Below are 27710 nucleotides of genomic sequence, written 5' to 3' on the forward strand. Positions count from 1 at the left end.
CAACTGAAGGGATATGCAATAGGCTTTGATGCTTAATGTGTGTGACAGAACTTGACTGTTAGTTCTCTGTGTTTATGTTGGACGTGTATACTTGTGTGTGTGTATAATATATAGTGTTTCAGGGTCTTTTAGTATGTTATTATGGCAAATAAATATTGTTTATAATTATATTAAAACATCATAACATACTGAAAATATTATATACCAATAAGTTATAGTTATAAGTTATGTTATATTTCAATAGTAAGTAAACTGTGGATTCTCATTAGATTATTGCGTCTGTGTGTATGTGTGTCTGTATACTTAGCTATATTTTGGGGACAATTATGTACCCAGAAGTGAGCTAAATCAGACAAAATCTCCCTTTGAAGACAATTTGGGATGTCCACATTTGGAAAAACTATCCATGCATAAATAAATAATAACGATTTTTAAAATTCTAATAGTGCAAAAAGTTTTCTGTTAGGGTTAGTTTATGGTAATTATAGTAAGTTTTATATAAAACAATACAAGTCCCCCATTTAAATACCTAAATATTTTAAACATGTTGTAAATGAAAATAGCAATACATTTTGTGTGAATATACTGTAAATAAATTTATAATTTTTTATTGAGTTAAAAGACAAAAAATAAAACATAAATAAATAAACACAAATCTAAACTGGTTAACTCCAATGTAGCCTAACTACCAAACATTAGGCAAATAACTATAAAATGTGAAAAGAAAGAAATGTATTTTATGTTCTGAAAATCTTAACAATTTGTTATGGTTGTATGGTTCAGAACACACGTGAATATGGTGAAGAGAAGAGGAAATTGGAATCTGGACAGATGTGTTCATCACTGCTCTTCTGTCTACATGGAGCTCTCCATGGTGCTGAAAACCCTCCAGGGCTGAAGTTGAAAAAACAGTCAACGAGCTTCTGTGTATCAGGATGACAATAACTTTTTCATGGATCAAGAATCCATGACCTACTCTATGTGCCATGCAGGTCTAAAAGTGTGTGACAACTGCTGTGTAATGTCTTTTAATTTAACGTGTATTTTTACACTGGGCCATATATTTGAAATATGGCCACATATTACACATCTGGAGGCAACGCCTCTGAAAATGTCGTATATTTATCTGTCCCCTTCTTAATCCCCAACAACTACAAAACTTCGAAAAGGTCTCATTCGTCAGCATTTGAAGTAAATTCTCTGAGGTAGAGAAGTCAGCTCTTTTCCTAGAGGCAGTTTCTAGAACATCGAGTCCGTCTCACTCAGCAGAACGCTCGATGAACGCAGCAAAGCAGCGGTGTCGCAATCAGCGAAATCCCGCATTCACCTTTCACATCCACTCCGCGCGGCGCGACGCCTGCCTATAGGCTCAACCTCTGCATTTGTCTAATACACCAGTTGACGGTTTCAAAACACCGTAAATCTTTTTCGTTTTATGTGGGATCGGTTGAACGCTACAGCGGTTTAATTGTCTTACTGAAACTCTCTCATTCATTTCGAAGAACGTTTGGTTCGTATCGACAGCGTTCGCACGATGGTTGTGCTGGACCGTCGCCGGAGAATAGGGGCGATGGTTTGGTTGTTGCCTAGTCTGCTCGGAGTCTGGTAAGTTTTCGCTTTAGAGAGGGTGTGGGAAAAAAAGGATGTGCAATCGATATGTCTAAAATAGCCCACACTGTTGGACAGTCCATGTCGCGAAAGATCGGCGTGCTTCTTAACGGGAAGTGCAAAAGGTTTTCTGTAGTTTCACGTTTTTCTTTATCATTAACCCAAGTATTTCCAGCAATAACTGGAATGCTATTAATGCTAATATATATGCATGATAAGTGCAATTCCTTTTGCACATTAATACGCTGTAAGTGAGTTTTGCTTCGAGCTTTCGATAGTGTTTTGCCATCTTTTTAGCACGGACGCGCAATGTCAGTCTCCAAACAACCTTGAGAATACTTCAGTCAGCATTTGCAACACTCCACCATTAGCAACACTCTACTATTAGCAACACTCTACACGATCTAATTTTGCATCACCAAATTTTCTTGTGACATTACGATATGCTGCATGCATAAGTTGCAGCGCACGCTTTACTTGGCACGCGCTACTTTGTTAACCTTCAGATGATTTTTGGCAGCGTTCTCAAGGCGCGCTCACACATCGTTGTTTATGTGTTTTCGGGGATATGTAAACGCTTCATAGAATATGGCTTGCACTGTTTTATTCCTCCAATTCCCTTGTGCGAAAAAAGGGATTGGCAACCATTTTCAAAAGCGTCTCCTCTTTCATTTCGGCCAACAGAAAGATACGTTATATTTTAAAGCGTTTTAAAAATAAATTACATTAATGTAGGACTTATTTGTCTTTTAACTTTATATTTGTCATGATTATAAGAGACTGTCTTATAGAGTCTGCTAAATTTAACAGGCTCCAAGTTCACCAGAGCAAACACTAATCACCCTAATGATGACTTCACCCAAATCACAACTGTCAACCTGCTTCAACAAAACAACAACAAGAATTCAATCTATATACATTTTTAAATAAAAATGATAATTTTTCTACATAGGTTTCTTTGTTTTAAACAAACATACATAATGTATTCAAGCACTAAGGCTTATGGGTATTCCACAGAGCTGCAATTTTTTACTTGATCATTTTGAGATAGTAGTACTCGAAGCCAAAGTTTAAAGAATATTTAAGTTATGAATCCAAAATGTGACATTTCAAGTACTGTTTAATTAGGACCACTTAAATGTTTTTATTTTGACAACTTTAGAGTTTAGAGAGTAAAAGTAACTTAATTTAACTTATGTTAAGTGTAAACTATTTTTTTTTTTTTTTTTACAATTTGAGATAACTATTACATTTACAGTGTTAGCTTTTATGATCTCCCAAACTTGTCCCAGATATCAAGCATATTCAAGTTGCTATGATGTGCAAATTTAACAACCTTAATTTCTCTTTATAGAAAAAGTCAGATGTAGTGACATCGGACAGTAATTAGTTAGAGACAATTTAGGTCCTTAGGAATGGCTCATATGAGGCAAGAATCTGTTCCCTCTCAGTTATGAATGATATGTATCGTCCAACAGATAATGCTTTAGAACAGCTTTAACCAAATACTTAGAGAAGGAGAGTGAGAGGCAGTTGTTGGTGATAATGTAAACCCCTCACCTTCAACTGTTCCCTCTCTCTCCTGCCAGAACACATCTTCATTAATCACTGCATTCTTTTATTAGAACCTCCTCTTTGTATCTCCAGTGCAGCAAGATCATTCTTTCTTGCTGTCACAGAGGCCCCTTTATATTAACAGTTACTGATGACTTCATTTATCTGTTCTTTCTTTGAAACTTATCATAAAAATGTATCTTCTCCCTCTGTCTGTCATACAGTGTTCAGCTCATTTAACCAGTCACTCTCACTTTATATTTTAAGATACCACTAGTGTAAACAGACTTCTCTGTGCACTCTTTAACACTTCTCTCTCCTAATATTTCTCAATTATTTAGCTCATTGCTTTCTAATTCGTCTTTTTCTCTGTTTGTTTCTGTTTTTATGCCAGCATGGCATTTGGCCCAAGCAAGGCTGAGGAGGAAGATTATGAGGATGTTCCCATCAATAAAACTTGGGTTTTATCACCAAAGGTCTACGAAAGCGACGTCACCCTTATCCTAAATAAATTACTGCAGGGTTATGACAACAAACTGAGACCAGATATTGGAGGCAAGTCATCAGTCTATGCATGCTTATGACCCTCAAGTGCACCGATGCAGCCTGTAGGGGATATCAGGGCTAGTTGGCACACTTTTTTATTCCAGTGAATATATCTCAGTTTAAGCTTATTTTGGAAGTCATTTATTGTATAGGCACATTCCTTAAAGTCTTGGCTGTAAATAAGCTTTGAAAATGTTCACAGTTGTTGACAAAAAAATAAAGATACAGCTCACTGAACACATATTGATCTTTTATGACAAAATGTCCCAAAGGCAGGGTTGTGTGGAGTAATTTGTCACAAAGGAACCTGCTATTTAACAGCCCATTTAAGGCTTTTCTGCTAAATATAAAACAATGATGAAAACCAGTGCAATTCATGAAACAGCAAACAGCACTGGGTAGTAATGGACAACATGTAATCTGGATTATGTAATAAGATTACAAAAGCAAGTGCCTGTAATCAGATTACATAGCATTTATAAATGTGCATAATGAGATTAAAGTTACTTTAATGGATGACATGATTACATATACTGGCGGACAAAAGTTTGGAATAATGTACATATTTTGCTGTTTCGGAAGGAAATTGGTAATTTATTTACCAAAGTGGCATTCAACTGATCACAAAGTAAAGTCAGGACATTACTGATATAAAAAACAGCACCATCACTATTTGAAAAACATTTTTTTTTATCAAATCTAGACAAACCCCATTTCCAGCAGCCATAACTCCAACATCTTATCCTTGTGTGATCATTAAATTGAGAATTTGGTGCTAGAAAATCACTTGCCATTATATCAAACACAGTTGAAAGATATTTGGTTCATGAAATGAAGCTTAACATTGTCTTTGTGTTTGTTTTGGAGTTGCTACAGTATGCAATAGACTGGCGTGTCTTAAGGTCAATATTAGGTCAAAAATCGCAAAAAAGAAACAGTTTTCTCTAGAAACTCGTCAGTCAACCATTGGCTATACAATGCTTGAAAGGCCAGATATACAACTAAACAAGAGGATAATTACGTCAGAGTATCTAGTTGGAGAAATGGATGCCTCACATGTCCTCAGCTGACAGCTTCATTTAATTCTACCTGCTCAACTCCAGTTTCGTTTACAAGAGTAACGAGAAGACTCAGGGGTGCAGCCTTATGGGAAGAATTGCAAAGAAAAAGCCACTTTTGAAAAGATTAAATTGTAGTTCCAATTTATTTCCATAAGAGCAAAATCTGTACATTATTCCAAACTTTTGGAAGCCAGTGTATATATTTCATTAACTATCAGTCTTGATTTAAAAACCCCCACTAAAGATGGATTTATGGACTAAAATACCAAATTATAAGAAATTCAAAAGTAATCATTCAAGTAATTTGTAATCAGTGCCAGATTACATTTCAGAAGGAATCTACCTAAAACTGTACAAAAATATCAAACCATTGCTATAGACCCAAATCACTATTGATCTTCCTTCTGTTAATCATTGTGCAGATCAAGCGATGAGGGATTGTAAGGTAGAATAACAGAGTTGTGCTACCTATCATGTCTTTGGGACTGGATTCCTAGTGATATTTTGGAAACACAGCAGGGACAAGAACAGAGGCAGCTTTGAGTACTTTGTTAGACTATTACACTGAATATAACAGAATATCTACTTCTTTTACAATGCATGCAGAATACTACTGCACTGTGTATTATATACATTTAAATAAATGATTATGTTTTTGTACAGTTTTTATATTGAAACTGTGAATGTATACTTACTATTATTAGTTGTGCTTGTTAAGGCAAGCATCATTATTTCTACTGATCATATTTAGGATTAAATATCTTAACAAGCCCTAATCCTAAGTATAACATTTCAACGTGTAATGTGTCCCACATCGTTTGTGCTATAGACATTAATTATATACTCAAATCATGTGGCTTGTGAGATTAGGTGTGCTATCACTTTTCTTAACAAACAGACTTAAGATTTTCTCCTGGCAGGCAATAAAATGTGTGTAAAAGCCCTGTAGAGTTCCATTAAAGGAGCCATATTTAGGGATTAGGTTAGGGTTGCACCAGTAAGGACTCATTTAAGTAGGGAAATAAAGTTCAAACCAAAGGTTTAAAGCAAGACTTAGCTAGTAGGTCGTAAGCTCTCCGTAAAGTAGTGCATAGTTGCATAATATGACATTTATCTTTATGGATTCATTAAGCTGACTTTCATTTTTTAAACGGACGTCTTTAAAAATTGTGCATTTCCGTTCCATTCTTGTTATGGATGATGTTCAGAACTTTTTTGTCTCATGTAACGGTCAGAGGTAATAAATTGAATTTACATCGAAATACAATACATAAAAAACAAGTAATAAATAAACATAATAGACAACAATATATAGTAGTACAATAAATGTATAATACGTTAGTAAAATAAATAGTAATATTCAGGAACTGTATCTAAAATTATTAAAGGGCAATAAATAAATAGTAATACAACAGTCCAGAAAATTTAACATTTATAAAATGTAATATGTTATATACATTATATGTGCTGAAACTTTGCATGCCAGTGGTGACACAGATCAGTTTTTATGCTGAAAAATTTCCCCCATTAATTTCTCTCTGGTAAATGTTAACAAGTGTGAATGTTGACATCTCACAAATGTCTTTTTTAAATTTTTTTATCCCTCTTTCTCCCAATTTGGAATGCCCAATTCCCATTACTTAGTAGGTACTCATGGTTACTCACCTCAATTTGGGTGGTGGAGGACAAGTCTCATTTGCTTGCACTTCTGAGACCGTCAAACCATGCATCTTATCACGTGGCTCGCTGTGCATGACACCATGGAGATCACAGCACGTGGAGGTTCATGCTACTCTCTACATACCACGCACCCCATTGAGAATGAGAACCCATAATCACGACCATGAGGAGGTTACCCCATGTGACTCTACCCTCCCTAGCAACTGGGCCAATTTGGTTACTTTGGAGACTTGGCTGGAATCACTCATCCTACCCTGGATTCAAACTCCCCAGTTTGAGCTACCCAGACCCCCATCTCACAAATGTCTTAAATGTGTTAAATCAGTCTCTGTACTGTGATGGGGCCTAAATCCTGACTGAAATTGTTCATATATACCATTTCTCTAGAAATTAACATAGTTGGGAGGACACTACCTTTTCTAGTATTTTTTACGTAAATGGTAGATTTAAAATCTGTCTGTAATTAGCCAATTCTCCAGGATCAAGCTTCTTAATAAGTGGTTTGATAACTGCCATTTTAAAGTTTCTTGGAACATGTCCTAAGGATAGTGAGGAGTTAACAATATTAAGAATAGGTTTTGAGATTACAGAGAATACCTGTTTTAAGAGCTTAGTTGGTACTGGATCTAACATACATGTTTTTATTTTATAAATTTTTTAAATATATTTTTTCTCCTCAATTTGGAATGCCCAGTTCCCAATGCGCTCTATGTCCTCGTGGTGGCATAGTGACTCGCCTCAATCCGGGTGGCATAGGACGAATCTCAGTTGCCTCTGCATCTAAGACGGCCAATCCACAAATTTGATCACGTGGCTTGTTGTGCACGTTACCCCAGAGACGTAGTGTGTGTGGAGGCCCACACTATTCTCCGTGGCATCCACACACAATTCACCACACACCCCACCGAGAGCGAGAACCACACATTATAGCAACCTCAAGGAGGTTACCCCATGTGACTCTACCATCCCTAGAAACAAGGCCAATTTGGTTGGTTAGGAGACCTTGCTGGAGTCACTCAGCACGCCCTAGATTCGAATTTACGACTCCAGGGGTTGTAGTCAGCATCAATACTCGATAAGCTACCCCAGATTGATTTTTTTATACGTTTTGTAACCTCTTCATGTGAGGAAAATTATGAGACACTGTTTTCTGAGGTGCTGTGACAGTTGATTGCATAGTTCCAATTTTATTTTTGATTATTTGAATTTTATCATTAAAGAAATTCATGAAGTCATTACTCTTGTGTTACAACGTAATATCTGGTTTGGTTGGGGTTTGAGATTGATGTGGTTCCTGATCAGTAGATGATTGAGATTGATACAATAATTTGTGTAAATCACAGTGGAGAAAACAAATGCATGCAGTCGAGATGCAAGTTGTAGACAAGCGGGGGAAAAAAGAGAGAAAACGGGTGCGCACGGTAAAATACATGCAATTGAAAAGCAGAAAAAAATGAAGGTAAAATGGCAAAGGATAAAATTATGAACTTGTAAGACTAAGCAATGCTAAGCAGGCTAGCAAGCTACAAACACTCGTGCAGCATGCCGGCAACCCAAACGATTGAAGACAGTGATGCCAAACATAAGCTCATTAATGTCGTTCAGTCAGGTTTACATTAATTTTTAGTTTATACATGAGCTTACGTTTAACATAATTTTAATGGTCAAAGGTTCAAATATTTAGAAAATTGCAACTTTTGTAACATTTATACTATAACTTGTCCAAGTTGCACCTTATGCATGGCTGGTGCAACCTGCCCCATAATACGTTGACTACTCAATGATAATCCAAGTCTCATAAAAATTTGGAATGGGCTCTTTTGACTTGGGACTTTAAACATGCACCTAACAACCTCCTAAAAACACCCTAGCATCTGAAACTGAAATCTTGTATATTATATTCTAGTGAGACCCACTGTGATCGAGACGGCGGTGTATGTGAACAGCATTGGCCCAGTAGATCCCATCAATATGGTGAGCTGGAACATCAAATATTTTCTTATTTTCAGAGCTATTAATACAATATAACCAATACAATATATACAATATGACAAACACATAACTGCACACTTATAAAAGCAACTGTAAGGATGTTTGAATAGACCTGTCATTTTTTGGTGATTTGTGTTATGTTTAGGAGTACACCATAGACATCTTCTTTGCTCAGACATGGTATGACAGCAGACTCAAATTCAACAGCTCCATGAAGGTCCTCATGCTCAACAGCAACATGGTTGGAAAAATCTGGATTCCTGACACATTTTTCCGCAACTCGCGTAAATCTGACGCCCACTGGATCACAACACCCAATCGGCTTCTCCGCCTTTGGAGCAATGGAAGAGTCATGTACACTCTAAGGTGTGTCCATGGTTAACATTGGGATGGAGCATGAGTGAACATTGTTTGTGCAGCTTAAGTATGTATCCTTGTATTCCTGTCCCTGTCCCATTGTTTTTGTATAAAATTGCACCCGCTGTGTGTCTCAGCACTTGTTTAAACCATTACATCTGATTCACATTTATTTATGTCAGGCACAATCAAAGTTCACCCCAAAATTTCAATTCTGTAATGCGAATGCATCATTTGTCATGTTCTTCCAATTTCATATGACTTCCTTTTTTCCATGGATCAAAAAATTAGAAATTTTGCAGAATGTCCAAGCTGCTCTTTACCATACAATGAAAGTCTAATTACATAGAAATTTTAAATTCTAGTAATCTAGTAAAGGGGCAGCTGTGGCTCAAGTGGTAGAGTGGGTTGGTAGAGTGGGTTGGCTGCTAATTGCAGGGTTGGCGGTTCGATTCCCGGCCCACACGACTCCACATGCCAAAGTGTCCTTGGGCAAGACACTGAAACCCAAGTTGCTCCCAATGGAAGGCTATTGCCTTGCATGGCAACTCTGCCATCATTGGTGTGTGTGTGTGTGTGTGTGTGTGTGTGTGTGTGTGTGTGTGTGTGTGTGTGTGTGTGTGTGTGTGTGTGTGTGTGTGTGTGTGTGTGTGTGTGTGTGTGTGTGTGTGTGTGTGTGTGTGTGTGTGTGTGTGTGAGAGAGAGAGACAATGTAAAGTGCTTTGGTAACCTCTAAGGTTAAAATAATGATATATAAGTGCAGACCATTTACCAAAATCAGCTTACAGTTAAGTTAATTACTTCTATGTACATAACTTGGGTAACACTATTTTTGTTGCTGTGACAGCTGAATAACTAATTGAAAGTGAGATAGTTCTGAGTGTATGACTTGTGTGACAATGATCAAGGTTGAACTAAATACATCTTTCTGAATTCGGTTAGCAATTTGTTTTTCTGTTTTCTGAATCCAAGTGTTTATAAAGCAACTTAAAATTAAAGAGATTAGTAATGTGATTATTACATTTCAATAAATTAATAAGTAAAGTAATATGGTTACAATTTTATAGAGGTAATTAGTAATTTTTAGTGGATTACTTTTTGAGTACCTTACCAAACACTGTTCCAGACAAGAAAGAAAGTCATATTGGTTTGGAACGACATTAGTTTGAGTAAATTATACTACAATTTTCATTTTTGGGTGAACTATCCCTTTAAATCAGACTTAGGGTTTCCACTTCAATGTTATATTACAAATATCAAAGCCTGTACAAATACACTTCCTCTAAAATGTCACAGTCAACATTATTTTTGTTTTGCTATTGTCTATTATTCTGTTTTTGGTAGGTTGACTATTAATGCGGAATGCTACCTTAAGCTGCATAACTTTCCCATGGATGAACATTCGTGCCCTCTGGAGTTTTCAAGCTGTAGGTGTTAAATTCTTATGTCAATCTGTCACTCAGCCTCAGGCCTGCCCTGAGCGCTGCCGGGCAGCCAGTCCCCCACGCATTGCCTCTGTCAGCCAACCATACATTGCCCATTTTGGCCAACCAAGCCTGAACATTGCAGAAGGTCTACACCAACTACCATTCTCCAACCTTGCAATGAGTGAGAACAGAATACCATCCTTTTTCAGCCCTTTCTGCACCCCTCTGTGTCACCTCTTCATCTGTTAATAGCTTTATGCCTCAGCTTCTCATGTGTCATCATTCCCTGTTCGCAGTGTCAAGGAAAGGGCGACTGTTTGAGCCTCAATGCCATTTTGTCATCATTGTAAACGTATGCAGTGTGGATACCAAAATGGAGGGTCATTTGTAATCTGGTGTGCCTTTGGATGTGCCTTTTTCAATTTACAGATGGGTATCCAAAGAATGAGATCCAGTATAGATGGCAGACTCGTTCTGTTGAGGTTGCTGACCAGCGGTACTGGAGGCTTTACCAATTTGCCTTTGTCGGCCTACGAAATACTTCTGATGTGGCAAGTACTCAGTCTGGTATGGAACGCAAACATATTCATAGAAGCATCATGTCCAGATTTTTGAGCCACGTATTTGCAACTTTTAATTGTGTCTTTGATAATTAAGTTGGACAGTTGTTTATTGTAGGTCAGTTTTTGTCTAAATGCTATGGCAGAAATCATGAATTCACATGCCTAAATTTGGTCCAAATCCCTTTTTCTTGGTAAAGGCAAGTCAAACTTTTTGCAGATCATTTGCTTTAAACTGGAAATTCTGTCATCATTTACTCACCCTTATGTTGCTTGTACAACTTTTTCTCCAGAGTTATTATCTAAATGTAAAATCTGCTCTTTTGCATTCAATAAAAAGTCATGCTGATCACAGGCTGCCAAGTTCAGTTTACATTTTGCCTGATTTATTCAAAGTAATTTTATAATAGGTTGGGATTTAAACACAGATCCCCAAATTAAAACAATATCCCTAGACTCACACATACAAAATGAGACCCTTATTTGTTTAAAAAGTGTTAATGGGATGTTTTATCTTGCCTAAGGCACCAAGTGAGCTTGAACTGCCATTGGTGTCCATAGTAAGTTGCATCGCTACATACTCAATACTGTATATGAAGCACAGCTGAAGCCAAATGTCTTGTGTTACTAGGGGAGTATGTGGTTATGACCATTTTCTTTGACCTGAGCCGGAGAATGGGCTACTTTACCATCCAGACCTACATCCCCTGCAGTATGATTGTAGTTCTGTCCTGGGTCTCTTTCTGGATCAACAAGGATGCTGTGCCAGCCAGAACATCCCTAGGTATTTGACAAGCCTCAGAATCAAATCAAATTGATTTGCATTGATAATAAAAGACCACAGTTATTGTTACTGCAGTTATCTCTTGTTCTCCAACAGCAATAGAAAAGAAATCCACTAATACAAATCTGTTACTTTCCAAAATAGGAAAAAATAGAGAGATGGATTACAGCAGTCAGAGAATGAGTGAAAGATGTCCCATTTACTGTCACTCCTTCAGAAACTGTAATTGAAACCCCATTGCAACAATATTGACTAGTTTGGTTGATTTTCTAAATTAGCCCTTTAAGCTAAGAAGGTGTTTTTAAAGATTTCCCGTTTCAGTGGCATGCCCAAAATTAAAGGCTTATAACTCTACAAAAAACCCAAAGAGGGTAAATTTATTATTATCCTTAAAAAAAAGAAGAGAACAAGAAAATAAAAATAATAATTGAGCCAAAAATTTTTTTCTTATTTTTCTGATTTGACATTATATATCTCATGGTGTAAATAAGGTAGCTCTGAAAAACTTTTGTTTTGTTCCCAACCATGTCACATGTAAATTAGTAAATATTTGTGTTGATACGACAAAGCAATCAAAAGTTTTAGCATTATAAATATAATTTATCCTAATGCTGAAAAATGTCTCCAAATGTCCAAAAGCCAAACAAGTAAAACATAGTAATTGTAAATAATAATTAATTACACATGCAAATACAACAACAAAGTTGTTGTATTTGTCATTTCTCGTGCTATCTCTCCAAAGCATGAGTAATGAGATTTAATTTAGTTCCATTCTGTGTCATTTGAGCCATCATTGAGTCATGTACTTGGCACTATATCTGCTCCTCTCTGCTCATATTTGGATGACTTCCACCTGTGGTTGCAGCAATCTGAATCATAATACAATTTGTTTAGCATTCCTTGATGCTGGACAACATATTATATCATTTCAGATTAAGTCATCTATTTGAGGAAAGCTTACGTGTTTTTATCCAGATAACACATAATGTGCTGTGTGCACTTTGTTCTTCGTATGGATTATTTAATGATCTATGCATTGCACCCAATTACGTTATATGTAGACTCATAATGGTATGTGATATTTTATGTTCTGTTTATTTTTCGTGAAGTTTGCTGCTTAAAAGCAATACCTGTTTATAAGTAACATGTACAGTATGTCAAAGACCTATACTTAGCTATTGATCACTATATTTTTGTCTGTGAGTAAAACAAATAGGCTGGTTGTATTCTGCTCTTTAAGAGCTTTCCAATTACATATTTGACCAGTTTTATGTTTTTACCGATTACAATAATATGAACTGTGCAAAATTATTAATAAATCATCAAAACGGAACACCTCTGATTTGTCTGAAAATTTCCAAGCACTTGTTCAGTTTTGGTCACAATGCCTATGTGCATTGTATAGCACAGCTTGTAAGCTTTAAAACAATAACTATTTTGTGTTGGTCAAAACTAGTTATTAATATTTTGATAATTATTTTTTTCTCGGCGGGCCCACCAGCGGTGATAATATAATACACAGTACAGTGATAGAAAAATACATTAAATAATGTACATTAAGAGAGAGAAAAGTTTTCTTGAATTACCCTGCAAATTAAAGCAGAAATATGTCATTGACCTCTGTGACAAGGGTCCATTGTTCTTTATGAGAATAAATCACACAAGTGCTTGTGATAAAAGAAAATAAATGTTTCCATAGTGATGTTAAAATACTGTGCATTTTGATTGATTTAGGTATTACAACTGTGCTCACCATGACAACCCTAAGCACCATATCTAGAAAGTCCCTGCCAAAGGTGTCTTATGTGACAGCCATGGATCTGTTTGTGTCTGTCTGCTTCATCTTCACCTTTGCTGCTCTAATGGAGTATGGGACTCTGCACTACTTCACAAGCAATCGCCAGAACAAGAAGACCAAATCAAGCCATACTCAGGTGAATTAACTTTATTTTGCTGCAAGCAATAAAAAAAAAAGTTTTTTTTAGTAATGACATATAGAAATGTCCCTATTACATGACATACTATATGACATACTAAAAAATATCTAAAAAAATTAGGTGTCCTGAAATATTACACCTATCTCTGATAGCCCTAGACTCTCTAAGACTTTGAGGCACTTTTGTCAGAAGTTAGTCCATGCGAGAATGCCATTTTGTCAGTGTTGCTTTCGACAACATGAGATGGCATACTGCTGCAGTGCATGTCTAAAATACTAGTAATGTTTGTGTTTTTGATTGAATCTTTTATGTCAATTAATCGTTTACATTGTTTCAGTCGTGAATTACTCACTCATCACAAATAGACCCTCAACTGTCGCCATAAAATGAAGTAAATATCGGAAGAAATCTGAATGAATTAGTGAACGAATCTAAAAGTCTCTTTTTGGTGAACGGATTCAAAAGACTCTATTCACTATATCTCTAATTACAGTGGTATCTTTGAAAGAACAAGGTTTTGAAAAGTTGATGTGCATCTATTTTTAGTGGCTAAGTCTGGCAGAAGATCGAGAACGGCTAAGAGGTTGTTCACAGTGAATATATTTTTGTGTCCATCTGCTCTTATTAAATGAGATGTTTATGTGGTATTTAGTTTTTTTTTAACTCAACAACATATCCAGACTGAATGGCCCAAAACACTGGTTACATCACCTTTTACACATTTTACAGACTTTCACACGTTTTTGAATGGAACACGCAACAGATAATTAATGGGATAGTTCACCCAAAAATTAAAATTTTGCCATCTCAGATGTGTATGACTTTCTTTCTTCTGCAGAACACAAAGATGTTCAGCTCTGTTGGTCCATACAATGCAAGTGAATGGTGATCAGGCCTTTGCAGCTGCAAAAAGGAGATCATAAAATGAATCCATACAACTCCAGTGGTTTAATCAATGTCTTCTAAAGTGACAAAGGAGTTATATTTTGGTCTGTTTTTGCCCAAAACCGATTTGATCGCTTCAGAATACATGGATTCACTGAGAACACTGGAGTTTTCTGGATTACTTTTATGCTATCTTTTTGTGAACAATATACAGTCAGTGGTCTCATAGTGGGCAAAAGCACATAACTGTTAATAAGAAAGTGGCTGATTCGATCCCCACAGCCACCACCATTGTGGCCTTGAGCAAGGCACTCCACTCCAGGTTGCTCTGGGGGGATTGTCCCTGTATTATGTGCACTGTAAGTCGCTTTGGATAAAAGCATCTGCCAAATGCATAAATGCAAATGTAAATGTCAGGGGACACAGAATTCGTTGCTATGGCTCTGATTCCTTTAGTAAGTAAGGGGAAGTAACTTTGCTGTTCCTATGTTTAGAAACCCAGCATGGCGAACAACAGACCAGGGACCTCCCTGCTGCAGCTGAACAACATTGCTACCTATCATGAAGACGACGATTATGCATATGAATGTTTGGACGGGAAAGACTGCGCCAGTTTCTTCTGCTGCTTTGATGATTGTCGCACAGGAGCCTGGCGTGAGAACAGAATGCATGTCCATGTCTCTAAAATTGACTCTTACTCTCGAATATTCTTCCCAACCGCATTTGGCCTCTTTAACCTTGTCTACTGGATTGGGTATCTGTATCTTTAAAGATGTTGGGCGAGCGGGAGAGGGACTTAATTCTAGTAAAATTTGCCAATCCATTTGTAAATTCTCCACTCGCTGTAGCATAAGTCATTGAGAAAAGGGGTGAGACTTTAAAAGTTGGATGTATTAATGCTTAATGTGTCTTTTATTGCCTGATCTCATGAAAAGTATGTGACCACGGCAACATTTTTGCAAAATGAAATGATGTTAATGATTACACATATTGCAGGAGTTCTGAGGCGAAATGTCCACTGTATGACGCTAAAAGTAAGTTAAATACTCTCCCAAAGAGATCACGTTTTAAATCAACAAACATGTTTTCAGTTCCAGCACATTTTGTTAGGGTGAGGGGCATGATGATACAATTTGACCCTTTGTTTCACTTGCATGTTGGAATAATTTGGGAGTGCAAAGCCCACCCCAGCACCCCCCTAAATCTGACCCTGGAAAAAATTCTAGTATTGATTTATTGTAGCTATGACAGAAGTACAGGGTATTATCTCTATGGCTGAAGCTAAGTATTATTAATATCAGTGAAAAATAGATATGATGATAGCAGCTTCTGATACTAATGTGCCAAGGTAATTAAAACACGCTAATATTGCTGTGTAGCGAATCAGCTCTATGAAATATTAATAATCAATCATAACTTGTTATAATTGATTATGAATATTTGGATCAGTTAATCGGGTTAACTTGATGTAGCTACATTAACATTACAACCAAATACTCAGTTCATCCCATGAACACTCAATATTGGTTATTAATTAATTAATTAATAGAAATGTACATTTCCGGGGCATGGGAAATGTCTTTCTTACTAAGTATTAAGAGCAAGTAGTCAAAATCTATGATTAGTGACTTTAGATATGAGCTTGAGACACAGACAACTTTACGTGTGACATGAACAAGACTTTATTAACTAGACTAAACATTTAAACTACTCTAACATACATATACATACATGCATACAGTTTACCAAGGGAAAGAGGGCTGAAGCAGAATACAGGAAGGCAAGAAGTTATAGCATTGTTTGAAGTTCAGCAGATCAACAGCCTGAGCAAACCATCATATTAGTTCTGACACGCCCTTTTTAGAAAGGGGTAAGGATACTTAATGTATCAAATAATGAGACTAAGTTTGATATTTGCATGTCCCATTTGAATTAAACTGTCCTGATGCAATTTGTTGAGGCTCCAGTTGATCTTTGATGATGTTGTCTTGATGAGAGAGAACCAGTGGGAGTCAGAGGATCTTTGGTGAATGGAAAGACAAGGCCGTAGCCTGGCGCATGCTTGGGAGTCCTTGGGGGCCTTCTAGTTCAGCATCATCTTCATTAGGACTTCTCAGGAAGGACCAAGAGAGTAAGAGAGCACGAGGCTCAGAGAGCTAAGAGAGGGCTAAGAGGACCAGAAAGCAAGAGGACAAGAAGCAAGAGAGAGAGAAGGGCCGGTGTGGATGCAATTTATAACCTTAGAAAACGTGTCCCACCTCTCATTGGCTCGACCAATAAGAAGGGTGGAAGTTCCAGGCGGGAATTTGGTTTATTGCTCTTTGTTCTAAGGGTGCTCATTGCATGTGCACCCTGGAGGGGTGGTAGCCGATGAAGAAACTAGGAAATATTCTTGTAATACTAATATGTTGTTGTTATCGACATATCATGTACACAGTCATTTCGATCTTCAAAATGCCAAGTTATAGAGACAAAATATGCCACACATATGATTTCGGTTAACCATAGTATGCAAAGTCTGAAACATTAACCCATTAGAGTTTGCAAGAAAACATAGACCAAACAACATAAGGAAAATCATGAGATGGAACATTAGATACATGTCAATACATTTATCACATGGATATATATATAGAATATATAGGATTAAAAGGGTTCATTTCTCCTTCTCAGTAAGAATTAAGTGAGAGTCAGCACTCTCTGAACATTCCTTTGGAGGTCGTAAAAGTCTCCTTATCAGCCCTGTAACCTGAGACTTGGTTCTGCCAGGGTGTTCATTTCATTTGGGATGTTAGTTTTGGAGGAGTTTCATAGACCTTTGTATATAATGAATAATTAGTGTGTGTCTGGTTGGTCCAGACCCTACAGCTGTCAGAAAACTAATATTTACATATGCTAATCTTTCAGAATGTTTTTATTTCTATAATGACTGCATTTGTATGTGAAGTACCTGTTTTCAGCTCAGTACTAAACAAACCAAAGGATAGATGTTTTAATGTTAAATGAATAAAATTTGATGTTTTACTCAAGAATTATCCAGAAGCCATTTTACTTGGAATTAGCCTATAATGATACTGTGAAATGTTCTTGACTTGAGCTAAGTGGTCTCTGCAATAGCTGACACAAAGAAATACCAATGTGCCCATTATCAAAGGGTTCCAAAAGAGCATGTGTACATTTTTATATATTAACAAATAGCAATTTAGTAGCCTTTACAATTCACAATTGTTCAGTGTCATTAATTAGAGTAGCTCACAGGCTCAAACTCATCCCTCCCGTCTGTATTCAAGACAGCATTTTATCTCTCTTCGTGAATAGTTAAATGTCTGTGAGCTTTGCGTAAGTGTAATTGCATGACTCATCTGAGCTCCAACGGCTAATCAATCCATATTTGGGAACCAGTCTGATGGAAAATGGGTTGCAAAAGCTCTATTGACAGCTCTCTCATGTACAAAGCAAAAGAAAGGCGTTTGAAAAAGTGCAATCTTCATAACACAATACACAAACCATGGATGCCTTCTGCAGAGTCCTAGTCTTAAGTCAAGAGGTAATTTATGAAGGTTTTGTGTTACATGTGGAAATTTAGTTGCTTAATCTGATCTCAGAGCTCTATTTGTTTTGTAGAGTTGGATTAATAGAGAGAGAATAGAAAACTGCAGTAGCTGTGCGTGCAAGTGAATATGAGATAGCGTGCTATGTCTTGACCCTACTCTCCAAACATCTGTGTACAAATTGTACAAGTCTTTTTCACAATGTCCTGTTGTGCTTTCAGCTGTTGCTAGCTTGTTTTATTTAAATGCTTACACATGGTATGTCTTTTGGATGTACTATTAGGCTCACAAGTGACTGTTCTGTCTTCTCCATTTTTAAACAGCTGTTATGTAGTAGAGCTGTTTCTGAGTCTGTGTTGTGCCCTGTAGCTGAATATATATGAATATTTTTGTCTTCTTCATGACAGCATCACAGTTTCTGAACTCATGCAACAAAAGCAAAGCCCGACAAATAGCAGGAATATATATATATATATATATATATATATATATATATATATATATATATATATATATATATATATATATATATATATATATATATACAAAGAAAATCTATTTATATTTTTTGGTATAAATAGATTGTTAGAACAAGAATATATATTGAACACGATCTGTTTCAAATCGTTCTTGCCATATGATACAAATGTTGTGACCGTCAGTTATCTGTGGTGAGTGTGTGCATGTGTGTCTCTTTGTGAGATATATTCAAAGCAGATTCCATCTCCAACTATACATCTCTGTCTGCTTTGCCCTCCAATTGTTCTGGGTGTTGTTGCCATGTCCTCTGTTAGTGCATCAGCTCTTAATGTGTTCCTACATTTTTGTAACTCTGAACATTTTGAGTTATAAAACAGTGCCTGAAAAACATTAATAAAATTCTCAAACTCTGTTACATAATGATATTATATTGTATTGAAATCCTAAAGCACCAGGAATAAAGGATGCATGTAGTTTTCTTCACATGCCTGCCCTTGTAATATTGCTTGTTTAATACCACAATTAATTTTATAATTATTGCCACAAGTGAATGAGCAAAAATTATAATTTTTTCATAAACATAAATTAATTTTCAGTAATTTATGCATCTTAATTGTTATCTCACTGTAACGGGGTTCTTACAATGGGAAAGGAGGAGGCAGGAACTGGCAGAACAGTCAACTTTAATGATATAAGAAACTGAAACATAACATTAAACACACAGACACGCACACACACAGCGGCCATGTCTCTCTCTCTCTCTCTCTCTCTCTCTCTCAATCTGGCGCCCCCATCTCATCTTTATCCCCCTACTGGCTGATTAGGACAATTCTCCTCGTCACACTCCTCCACTACCCAGTTCATGCCGGGGAAACCTCCGGCATGACATTCTCCCTTTCCTTCCTGGAGGGGAGGTGTTGCCCTTCTGGCCATCCTTCTGCTGGCAGGTCTTCCCCACCTCTCTGGAGCCCATGGAGTGATTTGGGGGGAGAGAGAGAGAGAGAGAGAGAGAGAGAGAGAGAGAGAGAGAGAGAGCGAGAGAGAAACTCACTCGCCTGTTCCTCAGCCACTCCTCCGCCCTCTGGTGGACGACAGCTGCTCCTCTCCTGGCAGATGGCAGCGACTCCTCTATACTCTGGCGTACAGCCGCGGCTCCTCAGCTTCGGTAGTGGTGAGGACTCCACGACAGCACATCTCCCCTTCTTCCCAGATTTTGGCACCAGTGTAACAGAGTTCTTACGATGGGCAAGGAGGAGGCAGGAATTGTCAGAACAATCAACATAACTTTAATAACATAAAGAAACTGAAACATAACATAAAACATACAGCGGCAATGTGTGTCTCTCTCTCGAACTGGCGCCTGCGGCTCATCTTTATCCCCCTCCGAGCTGATTAGGATAATTCGGTGTCGGGCGTGTGTCCACTCTCCTCCTCGTCACACTCACACATGAGCGGGGAATATAGGATGAGTTATTCTAATCCCACTTAATTTAAATACTTAAAATATGACACATCCTGTATTTATTCTGCAAATCAGTAACTGGTTTACATTGTTCACACGCTCAGTCCTTTAAAGGATGATTATTTGTGAAACTCGGATTTCTTTTGTACACTGGTTTTGAGGGTGTAGAATGAACCCTACAAATGGGGAGTGCAACAAATATTTGACTTCATTACCTAAAAATTACATTTTATTTTATGACCCATTCAGCTGGCAACAGTTGGTATACAGTATTTCAATTACATACCAGTATCATGTAAGGCTCACATTAGTTCATGTTTATAGAAAATATCAGGAAAGTTTCAAATAGTTACTTCCAGGCAGTGTTCGGTAAGTTACTAAAACAAAAGTAATTCCCAACAAATTAATAATTACTTCTCTAAAATTGTAATCAGATTACTGACTTTACATCTCTAGTGAAGTTGTTTTTCCACTCAACAAATTCTAAATAATGTCTATATTTCCTTCTTGTTCACTGACTTATTAGGGGGAACACACCCTTCAGTTGTCACAGAAACACAAACAGATGTATACATGTTTTAAATGTATATTCTACATGAATATTATTACAAAATAAATTGTAACCCAAATAATGTACTACTATACATTACTACAGATTAATGCTTAATCAAAGTCAGGATTGCAGTTTGATTACAAGATTTTGAAATGAAATTCATTATATTACAATTTTTGGCACTAAAATAATTTGAGTAAAGCAGTTAATTACATTTTAATTAGATTACATCCAACACTGCCATCAGGAAATAAATAAAATTATAAAAGGAACTGGAAATTTCTATAGTGGATATAAATGTTTCCAGCTATGCTCTACTCTCAAATATTACACTTGCTAGAAATTGCTCTTGATGCTTGATTTTTTTTTTTTACAACTTTAAAAGTCATACAAATTTATTTGTCAAAAAACCTATACCCTGAAACATTTTTACTTTCTTACCATGTGTGTACTTGGCACTTTATATCATTCTAAATGATTGAAATTCAACAGAAATAGAAGTACTTTAATGGTGAGGGTATACCCTCAACTAGCTTCCTCTTAAGTTTTTCTTACTCACTTTTAAGTTTACTCCCCTCTTGACAGTTTAAACACACATTATATCCTATATTTCCCTTCTTAGGTAGCCATTACAGGCCTCTGTGATTATCCATCTTTAGAATGAGGACTGCTGATTAATTGTATATGTGGAATAGAATAAAAGCCTGTCGCCATGTCCCAGTGAGGATAGAAAGTGGGCTGAAGGTGGAGAAATAAAAGACAACTTTCTTGTGAGTTTGGGACAACACACACACACACAAACCCTAACCCTAACGTTGGTCTACCTATCATTATGAGTACTTTCCATAGATATAGTGGTTTATACTGTGCAAACTATATATTCTATCCCCTAAACCTAACCCTAACAAAAAACTTTCTGCATTTTTACATTTTCAATAAAACATTGTTTAATATGTTTTTTAAGCTATTTAAATGATGGGGACACTTGAAATGTCCTCATAAACCACAGCATAATACCCTTGTAATTACCAGTTTGTAACCTAAACACACACACACACACACACACACACACACACACACACACACACACACACACACACACACACACACACACACACACACACACACACACACACACACAACAAAGAACAAAGATCCCCCATTTAGCCTTAACAGACTGTAGGGGCAAGTGCTGTTAGCGAGCACCTATGAAGGCCGTCACACGTGGTGTTGGTGTTTGTCTCCCCAGTAGCGATGTTTACACACCAGGTACTCATTTTAGGCTGAGTCAACCTAGGGGAGACCCGGGACCAGTTCAGATAATTGTCACTGGTGTTGGCCATGAGTGGGAATAGAACTCAGGTCGGCAGGTTCGCAGCGCGCTAACCGCTACACTACAACTCCCCTTGTGGAAAGTGGTGAGACTTTATAGTGTCCTGGTTGAGGGTTTGATGGGGAGCAGGAGGAAGTAATTAATAATCAGGAGAGTGGGGGCATGATAGCAAGAAACACTATAATCTTTGTAGTGGACATAACTTTAGACAAATAAAGCTAGAGAGTGATTCCACCACTCCAAGACCACTCCAACACACAAAATGTTTACAGGCTACACTTACAAAACAATGCACATTCCAACATTCATAGACTGGCCCCATTCACCTCCACAATTAAAATGTTTTTTTTATTTTTAGACTTATCAGAAAGAAGAAAACCACAACATATATATATATAATGAATAACATTCAATATTAAACCACCAGAAGCTTCCCTGCATTGTCCCCCGACTCAAAGTATAACTGACTTGCCCTGAATGGCCAAAACTCCAACTTCCACGACAAAATAGTATTATATCTGTATTTCAAATGGGTCAATTATCTGAGGCCATCAGACAACATTCAGTGCTTCAACTCTGCCTCGGCACTTTGAATATTCCCTTCCAACTCCACAAGTTCTCGTGCTTTGGATTTCTTGATGAATAAAGCATACTGTATGATCTGACCACTAAGAACCACTTTAAGTGCCTCCCAAGCCACGGCTACAGAGGATACTGAGGACCAGTTGGTCTCCATATAAACATTGATTTCAGCCTTTAACATTTGTTGGAATCAAGATTTTGCAAAAGGGATACATTAACGTAGCAACTATATGATTTATTTTTCTCCATATGTGGCAACATCTCTAAACTCACCAGGGTGGGATCTGAGATGTTTCAAATTGAGCATACAACAACAGATGAAATTAGGGACTTAGATATATATATATATATATATATATATATATATATATATATATATATATATATATATATATATATAAAATCAATTCTAGAATAAATCTTATGGACTGATGAAAAGAATGTACAGTCCCTACCAGATGGGTTCAAAAGTCTCCAAATATCTGTAAGACCAAGATTTTTACACATCCTGTGAAGCATCAATGTTGTTCTAGGGGGCTTACACACTTTTGCTTCACTATGATCAAGGACTGAATCCGTCAAAAGATAAAAGTCTTCTCCCAATATTATATCATGAGGGGTGCCACGAACAAGAAAATGCTTTTGTTCTTCCAAGAATGCCTTCCTTCATTCCTCGCCTCACGTAACACGAGATCTTTAGCGGATGATCTCAGAAATTTGGCCAGAATTGATCAGGAATTTGTCTCCATGGCAGTGATTGATCAACGTATTACAGTAAGATCCTCCAAGTAGGCAACAATCTTCACCAGCATTGCTGACATGCTTTCCCACCGCATAAACCAAACCAAGTCCCTGGTCTGCGGCCTTGTAAGGGGTATCAGTTTGAGTACATAAGTGTCTTTTAATGTCTCCGGAGCCCAAGGATTTTTAATTATTTTACATATTGTCTTCATAGAACAGTTATGGAACAGGGTGTATTGAATCTCAAACACAACAGATGTTGAACACCAAAAAGTATTAAAAACTAGTGCACAGAGCTCGCCGTTCACACGTCCGAACTTCGCATGGTGCCACGCGACTCCCGGCAAACTTTTTATAAAAATTTTTAAAAGCCAATGCATTCCACATACTGATCTGCACTTCACCAAAAAATAAATGCATCCGCTCCAGTGGGTCGTGCTGGGTGCTCAGTTTCGCCACACCTTTTGATAGAGATTTTGATAACTGACAGCTAAATAAAACAGACTGTGTGTCTAAGAAGTAGGTAATTTGAAAAAAGTAATTTGAGTGCAGATGCGAGGGACATCAATAGACTAATTCTAAAACAGCTAACTAATATTTCTTTGGCACACGTAGTTTGCAGAACCCATGTATATGCAGCAGAATGTTGGCACGAAGCCCTCTCTATAGACAGGTTTATAGACCCTTCCCTGACTAGTACGGTTTGTGTCACAGGCATTCCTTAGTCTGATTGTTTGATGAGAGAGAGATAATATATAGTTCAATAAAAGTTGAGCTGTGTTTGATAATTATTCTGCTGCACAGCATTGAGGAACTGATGAGGACACGGGTTGACCAATCAGTGGAATTCCAACTGACGAACAATTTTAAAAAACAAACTATCAAAACATACACAGCTGTTCTTCTCTCTACCTGTAGCTTTGGTCTTCAGCAGTCAACACCCGATGCACCACCTACTGGGGAGAACAAATAGCAGATGGAGATTGTGCATCGATAATCTGCTGCTTTTCCTGCAGTTCCTGGATGTGGAAGTTTAAATTTCCAACCTAATTTGAACCACTGAATTTGAGGAAGTGAATTTTGTTAAGCAAAATAAATCGGGCTGAATTTTACCTGTCGAAAAATCTAGATTTTATTTTCAAACTAACTGAATATTTTGGAAATTAACTTTGGAAGGTGAATATTTATTACTGAAGTTTTAATAATGAAATTAGTTGTGTAATGATTCCAAATGAAATAATCAATGCTTTGTTAAAATTCAGCCTCCCAAAATGCAAGCACTTTAAATACAAAAGATTTAAATGCAAGCACTGACAATACAATGCATTTATTTTTTTCGATTAGTGCAATTCAACATGATTTTATGCTTCAAAGACATTAGATATGAATGTACTGCCATACATGATGATGTAACACCATGAACCCAAAAACGATTACAAAAATGACAATTTAAACAACTTTACATTTCAAATAATAAACTAGTTTTCATAGAAAATGTAATGTTAGTGGTTTTAAAAAATTATAAGCTTCAAATTTCTACCTTTAAACCCTCCAAAAATTTGCTCCATTCACTTCCATTGTAAGTGCCTTGAAATGCTGCCGATTGTGCGTAACTTCTTTAAAACCCAGATTATGAACTTTAACTATTTGATTGCATGAGCATTGATGTCTCTCATCATATTGCTTTTGTTTTATAAAAGCAACACCCACTCATGTCTGTGCATTACAGTGATTTTACCACAGATAAGAGGTTTTAGGCACAGCCTTTATTAACATAGTGGCTTATTGATTTATTAAACCACCTCCACTTTTACTTTCTACCTTCATTTTTCCTTCTGTCTCACTTTTCTACACGGAGTATGTTAATAAATGGATCTCAGATGAACGACTGGCGAAGAGTCCATATATCTGGAATTGATTTATAGGTTCATCCTCATGCAATATTCAAACATGACCATTGTGACCCTCACATAAACAGACACATCTCATACACTACTTATGCCATGAATTAGTTCTGGGTGATCAGAGCTGAGACTGTAAATAATTTAAGAACAGTACTGAGTCAGAGTTAAGAGGTGCCGTGAATGAACTGTGAGAGATTTATAGACCTGCCAGAGATTTTCTGACCCCCAAAAAAACCTAAGGGCTTTGACGTAAAGCATATGTCCAGACTAAAAACCAGCCTCAGAGAACAGCCATGAATCTTAATCACACCCATGATTAATTTTTAACCCATATCCACATTTGCATACCTCCCTTTTCTTTTGTTATTGCCACATTGGCTGCTGTCTCCTCCAACAACATTGTATTTATCCTCTGACACTTTTTCCCTTCAACACAGACATGCTTAACTCCCACTCACAAGTAATAAATCAGCTCATTTGAAATCTCTCTGTTGAGGCGAGGGTGTGGTCAAGCGTTTGTCTGGGAAAAGAGGAAGCGTTAAGGGGTTTCACCTGAGATGAATTGCTTGTAATTGCTGTTTCTTTGTTCATAGTGAGAGACAGTGGGAATAAAAGGGTCCAGGCCTCAGAGTGAGGGGGAGAGAGCCCTAGCTGACAAGCTTCATGTGTGTTGGTGCTGCCATTCCTGTTTGAGTGTTTATATGTGAAGCTTCACAGTTAAGCAAAAAAAGTGAACGCGTTTGTGTGAGTAAACAAATTTACCTTTGAGTTAGATTCCAGTCTCCTGCTTCCTCAAATCTGTTAACCTCTAAGAAATAAAAACAGACACAAATGACACACTTGTTGACACTGTAATATATGGAGCTATTACATTATTATGGATGGGATAACTTAAATGATTTGGTCTTGGATGAATATGTGGAGTAACATTTGAGTTCATATTGAAATTTCAGATTTTTGCAGACGTTATAATCTTGGCAAATCTGTGCACATTTTGGGACATTATTACAGTAAGATCTCCTCTGAACGTCTAGAGGAGACACGTGGGATTACTATATTTCTCAGAAGAACATTCTGAGACAAAGGAAACTTAAGCGAAAGTCTTAATTTAAAATAGTTTCTTTCAAGGAGATGCAATCGATCAGTTAGTTACTGTATAGAGATCTCATTTGTCTTTGCTATGGGCTGTTCTATTTAAAAAATAGGAGCAGTGAATATTTCTCAAGGTAGGTTTATTTTTGAAAGTCAATTTCTGCATAGCCACATACCTTGAAGCCCTGGCTACAACAAAAGCTATGAACATTTTGGCAAGTCTTGCCTTGGAAAGATACAGTTCACTGAACACACATAGAGCTTTTGTGAAAACTTGCCTCAATTGCGTATTGTCTCACAACAGTATATTGGGCAAGCTAAACTTGCATCAATTGCATTTAACAGCATATTAAAGGCTTTTCAGGAAAAAAGTAAAACAATTTTGAAGCATGAAGGGATTTATTAAACAACAAAAAGGAAACGTAACATACAAAATGATCATAACATTGTTTTGTCCAACTAATATAGCTATTGTAATTAATAAATTGTTTAAATTTATGGCATTTAATACACATGCAATAACCTGTCCCAATACAAATTTGACAAATTTCCTGACCTGACTCTCACTATCCCAAGAACATATTTAAGAACACATTAGATTTCTAAGATCTGTAGATCCATACAATGGAAGTGAATGTGACCAGGCCTTTCAAGCTCTAAAAATGACATTACTGCATCATAAAAGTAATCCATATGAAACTGATTAAATGTAAATATGTCTTCAGAAGCGATATGAAAAGTGTGAGTGAGTTTTTTAACATAAATATCCACTTTCACTTTCATTTATCATTCTCCTGTGTTACTCAATGCTTTTAATGCTGTCCTCTGTTGAATAGTGCTGTCCTCTATTTTAAATAATGTTCTGTGTGTGTGTGCCCATATGGAAAAGATATAGATACATTTTACTACATGTTTATATCTTTTATCTGAAACTTGTAAGTAATATATATAACAGTCAAACAAGACACAAAATCCTTAGTAAAATTGTGTAATATGAGATTTAAGATAATTTGGGAACTTATAATTACTAGATATGACAGTAAATCCACATACAATATTCTTAGTAGATACACATTCATCAAAGTTATATGAGTTGGGCAATCATTAGTGAAACCAAAATCTTGGTATATTGTATAAAAACCTTACAAGACAATAGACATATGTAAGATGTCACATATATGAGACATTAAAGTACATGGAAAAGCACATGATGAGATTACCAAAAATAATTTATGGCATTTCTAAGATTTTATGACACTAGCATTGTCTCAGGTTTTTAGATCACACTTTCTTCAATCTCAATTAGTGAATTTTTCCAAAAATGATTACATTGGTTATATTTGTTGTTATTTAAGATTTTATGAGTAATTCTATCCATTAAAATAGTCAAAATTTTATTTTTATTTACAGTTAGATTTTCAAGTTCTTGTGTATGCAGCAAATATTCAAAATTGCCATGTAAAAATAAAAAAGACCCAGTCACTCATTTCTTGCCGTAAAAAGATTTAATTTTGCACTTAATTAGTATATGACATTATACAAGTTGCACTGAAAGTTTGTGGAGAACCTGGTGCTAAATGACTCGTAGACGACCTGATTCTGGGTCGGGGTGTCGTGCGTG

General features: G+C 36.6%; 1 protein-coding gene across 1 annotated transcript; it reads left to right on the forward strand.

Annotated features, from left to right (window-relative positions):
- The first annotated feature begins 1344 nt into the window (after positions 1-1344).
- On the forward strand, positions 1345-15430 carry gabrg1 (gamma-aminobutyric acid type A receptor subunit gamma1). The gene is made up of 9 exons (XM_052150827.1): positions 1345-1605; positions 3557-3717; positions 8356-8423; positions 8587-8807; positions 10143-10225; positions 10655-10792; positions 11417-11569; positions 13304-13503; positions 14886-15430. The coding sequence occupies exons 1-9, from the start codon at positions 1535-1537 to the stop codon at positions 15159-15161; spliced, it is 1371 nt and encodes a 456-aa protein (XP_052006787.1). The 5' UTR covers positions 1345-1534; the 3' UTR covers positions 15162-15430.
- Positions 15431-27710: the final 12280 nt, after the last annotated feature.

Source organism: Xyrauchen texanus, chromosome 20 (assembly GCF_025860055.1).
Source record: "Xyrauchen texanus isolate HMW12.3.18 chromosome 20, RBS_HiC_50CHRs, whole genome shotgun sequence".
NCBI lineage: Eukaryota > Metazoa > Chordata > Actinopteri > Cypriniformes > Catostomidae > Xyrauchen > Xyrauchen texanus.

Coding starts and splice junctions, on each gene's coding strand:
- gabrg1 (XM_052150827.1), top strand. CDS start 1,535: ATGGTTGTGCTGGACCGTCGCCGGAGAATAGGGGCGATGGTTTGGTTG. Junction 1,606..3,556: donor CCTAGTCTGCTCGGAGTCTG/GTAAGTTTTCGC, acceptor TTTTTATGCCAG/CATGGCATTTGGCCCAAGCA. Junction 13,504..14,885: donor CCAAATCAAGCCATACTCAG/GTGAATTAACTT, acceptor TCCTATGTTTAG/AAACCCAGCATGGCGAACAA.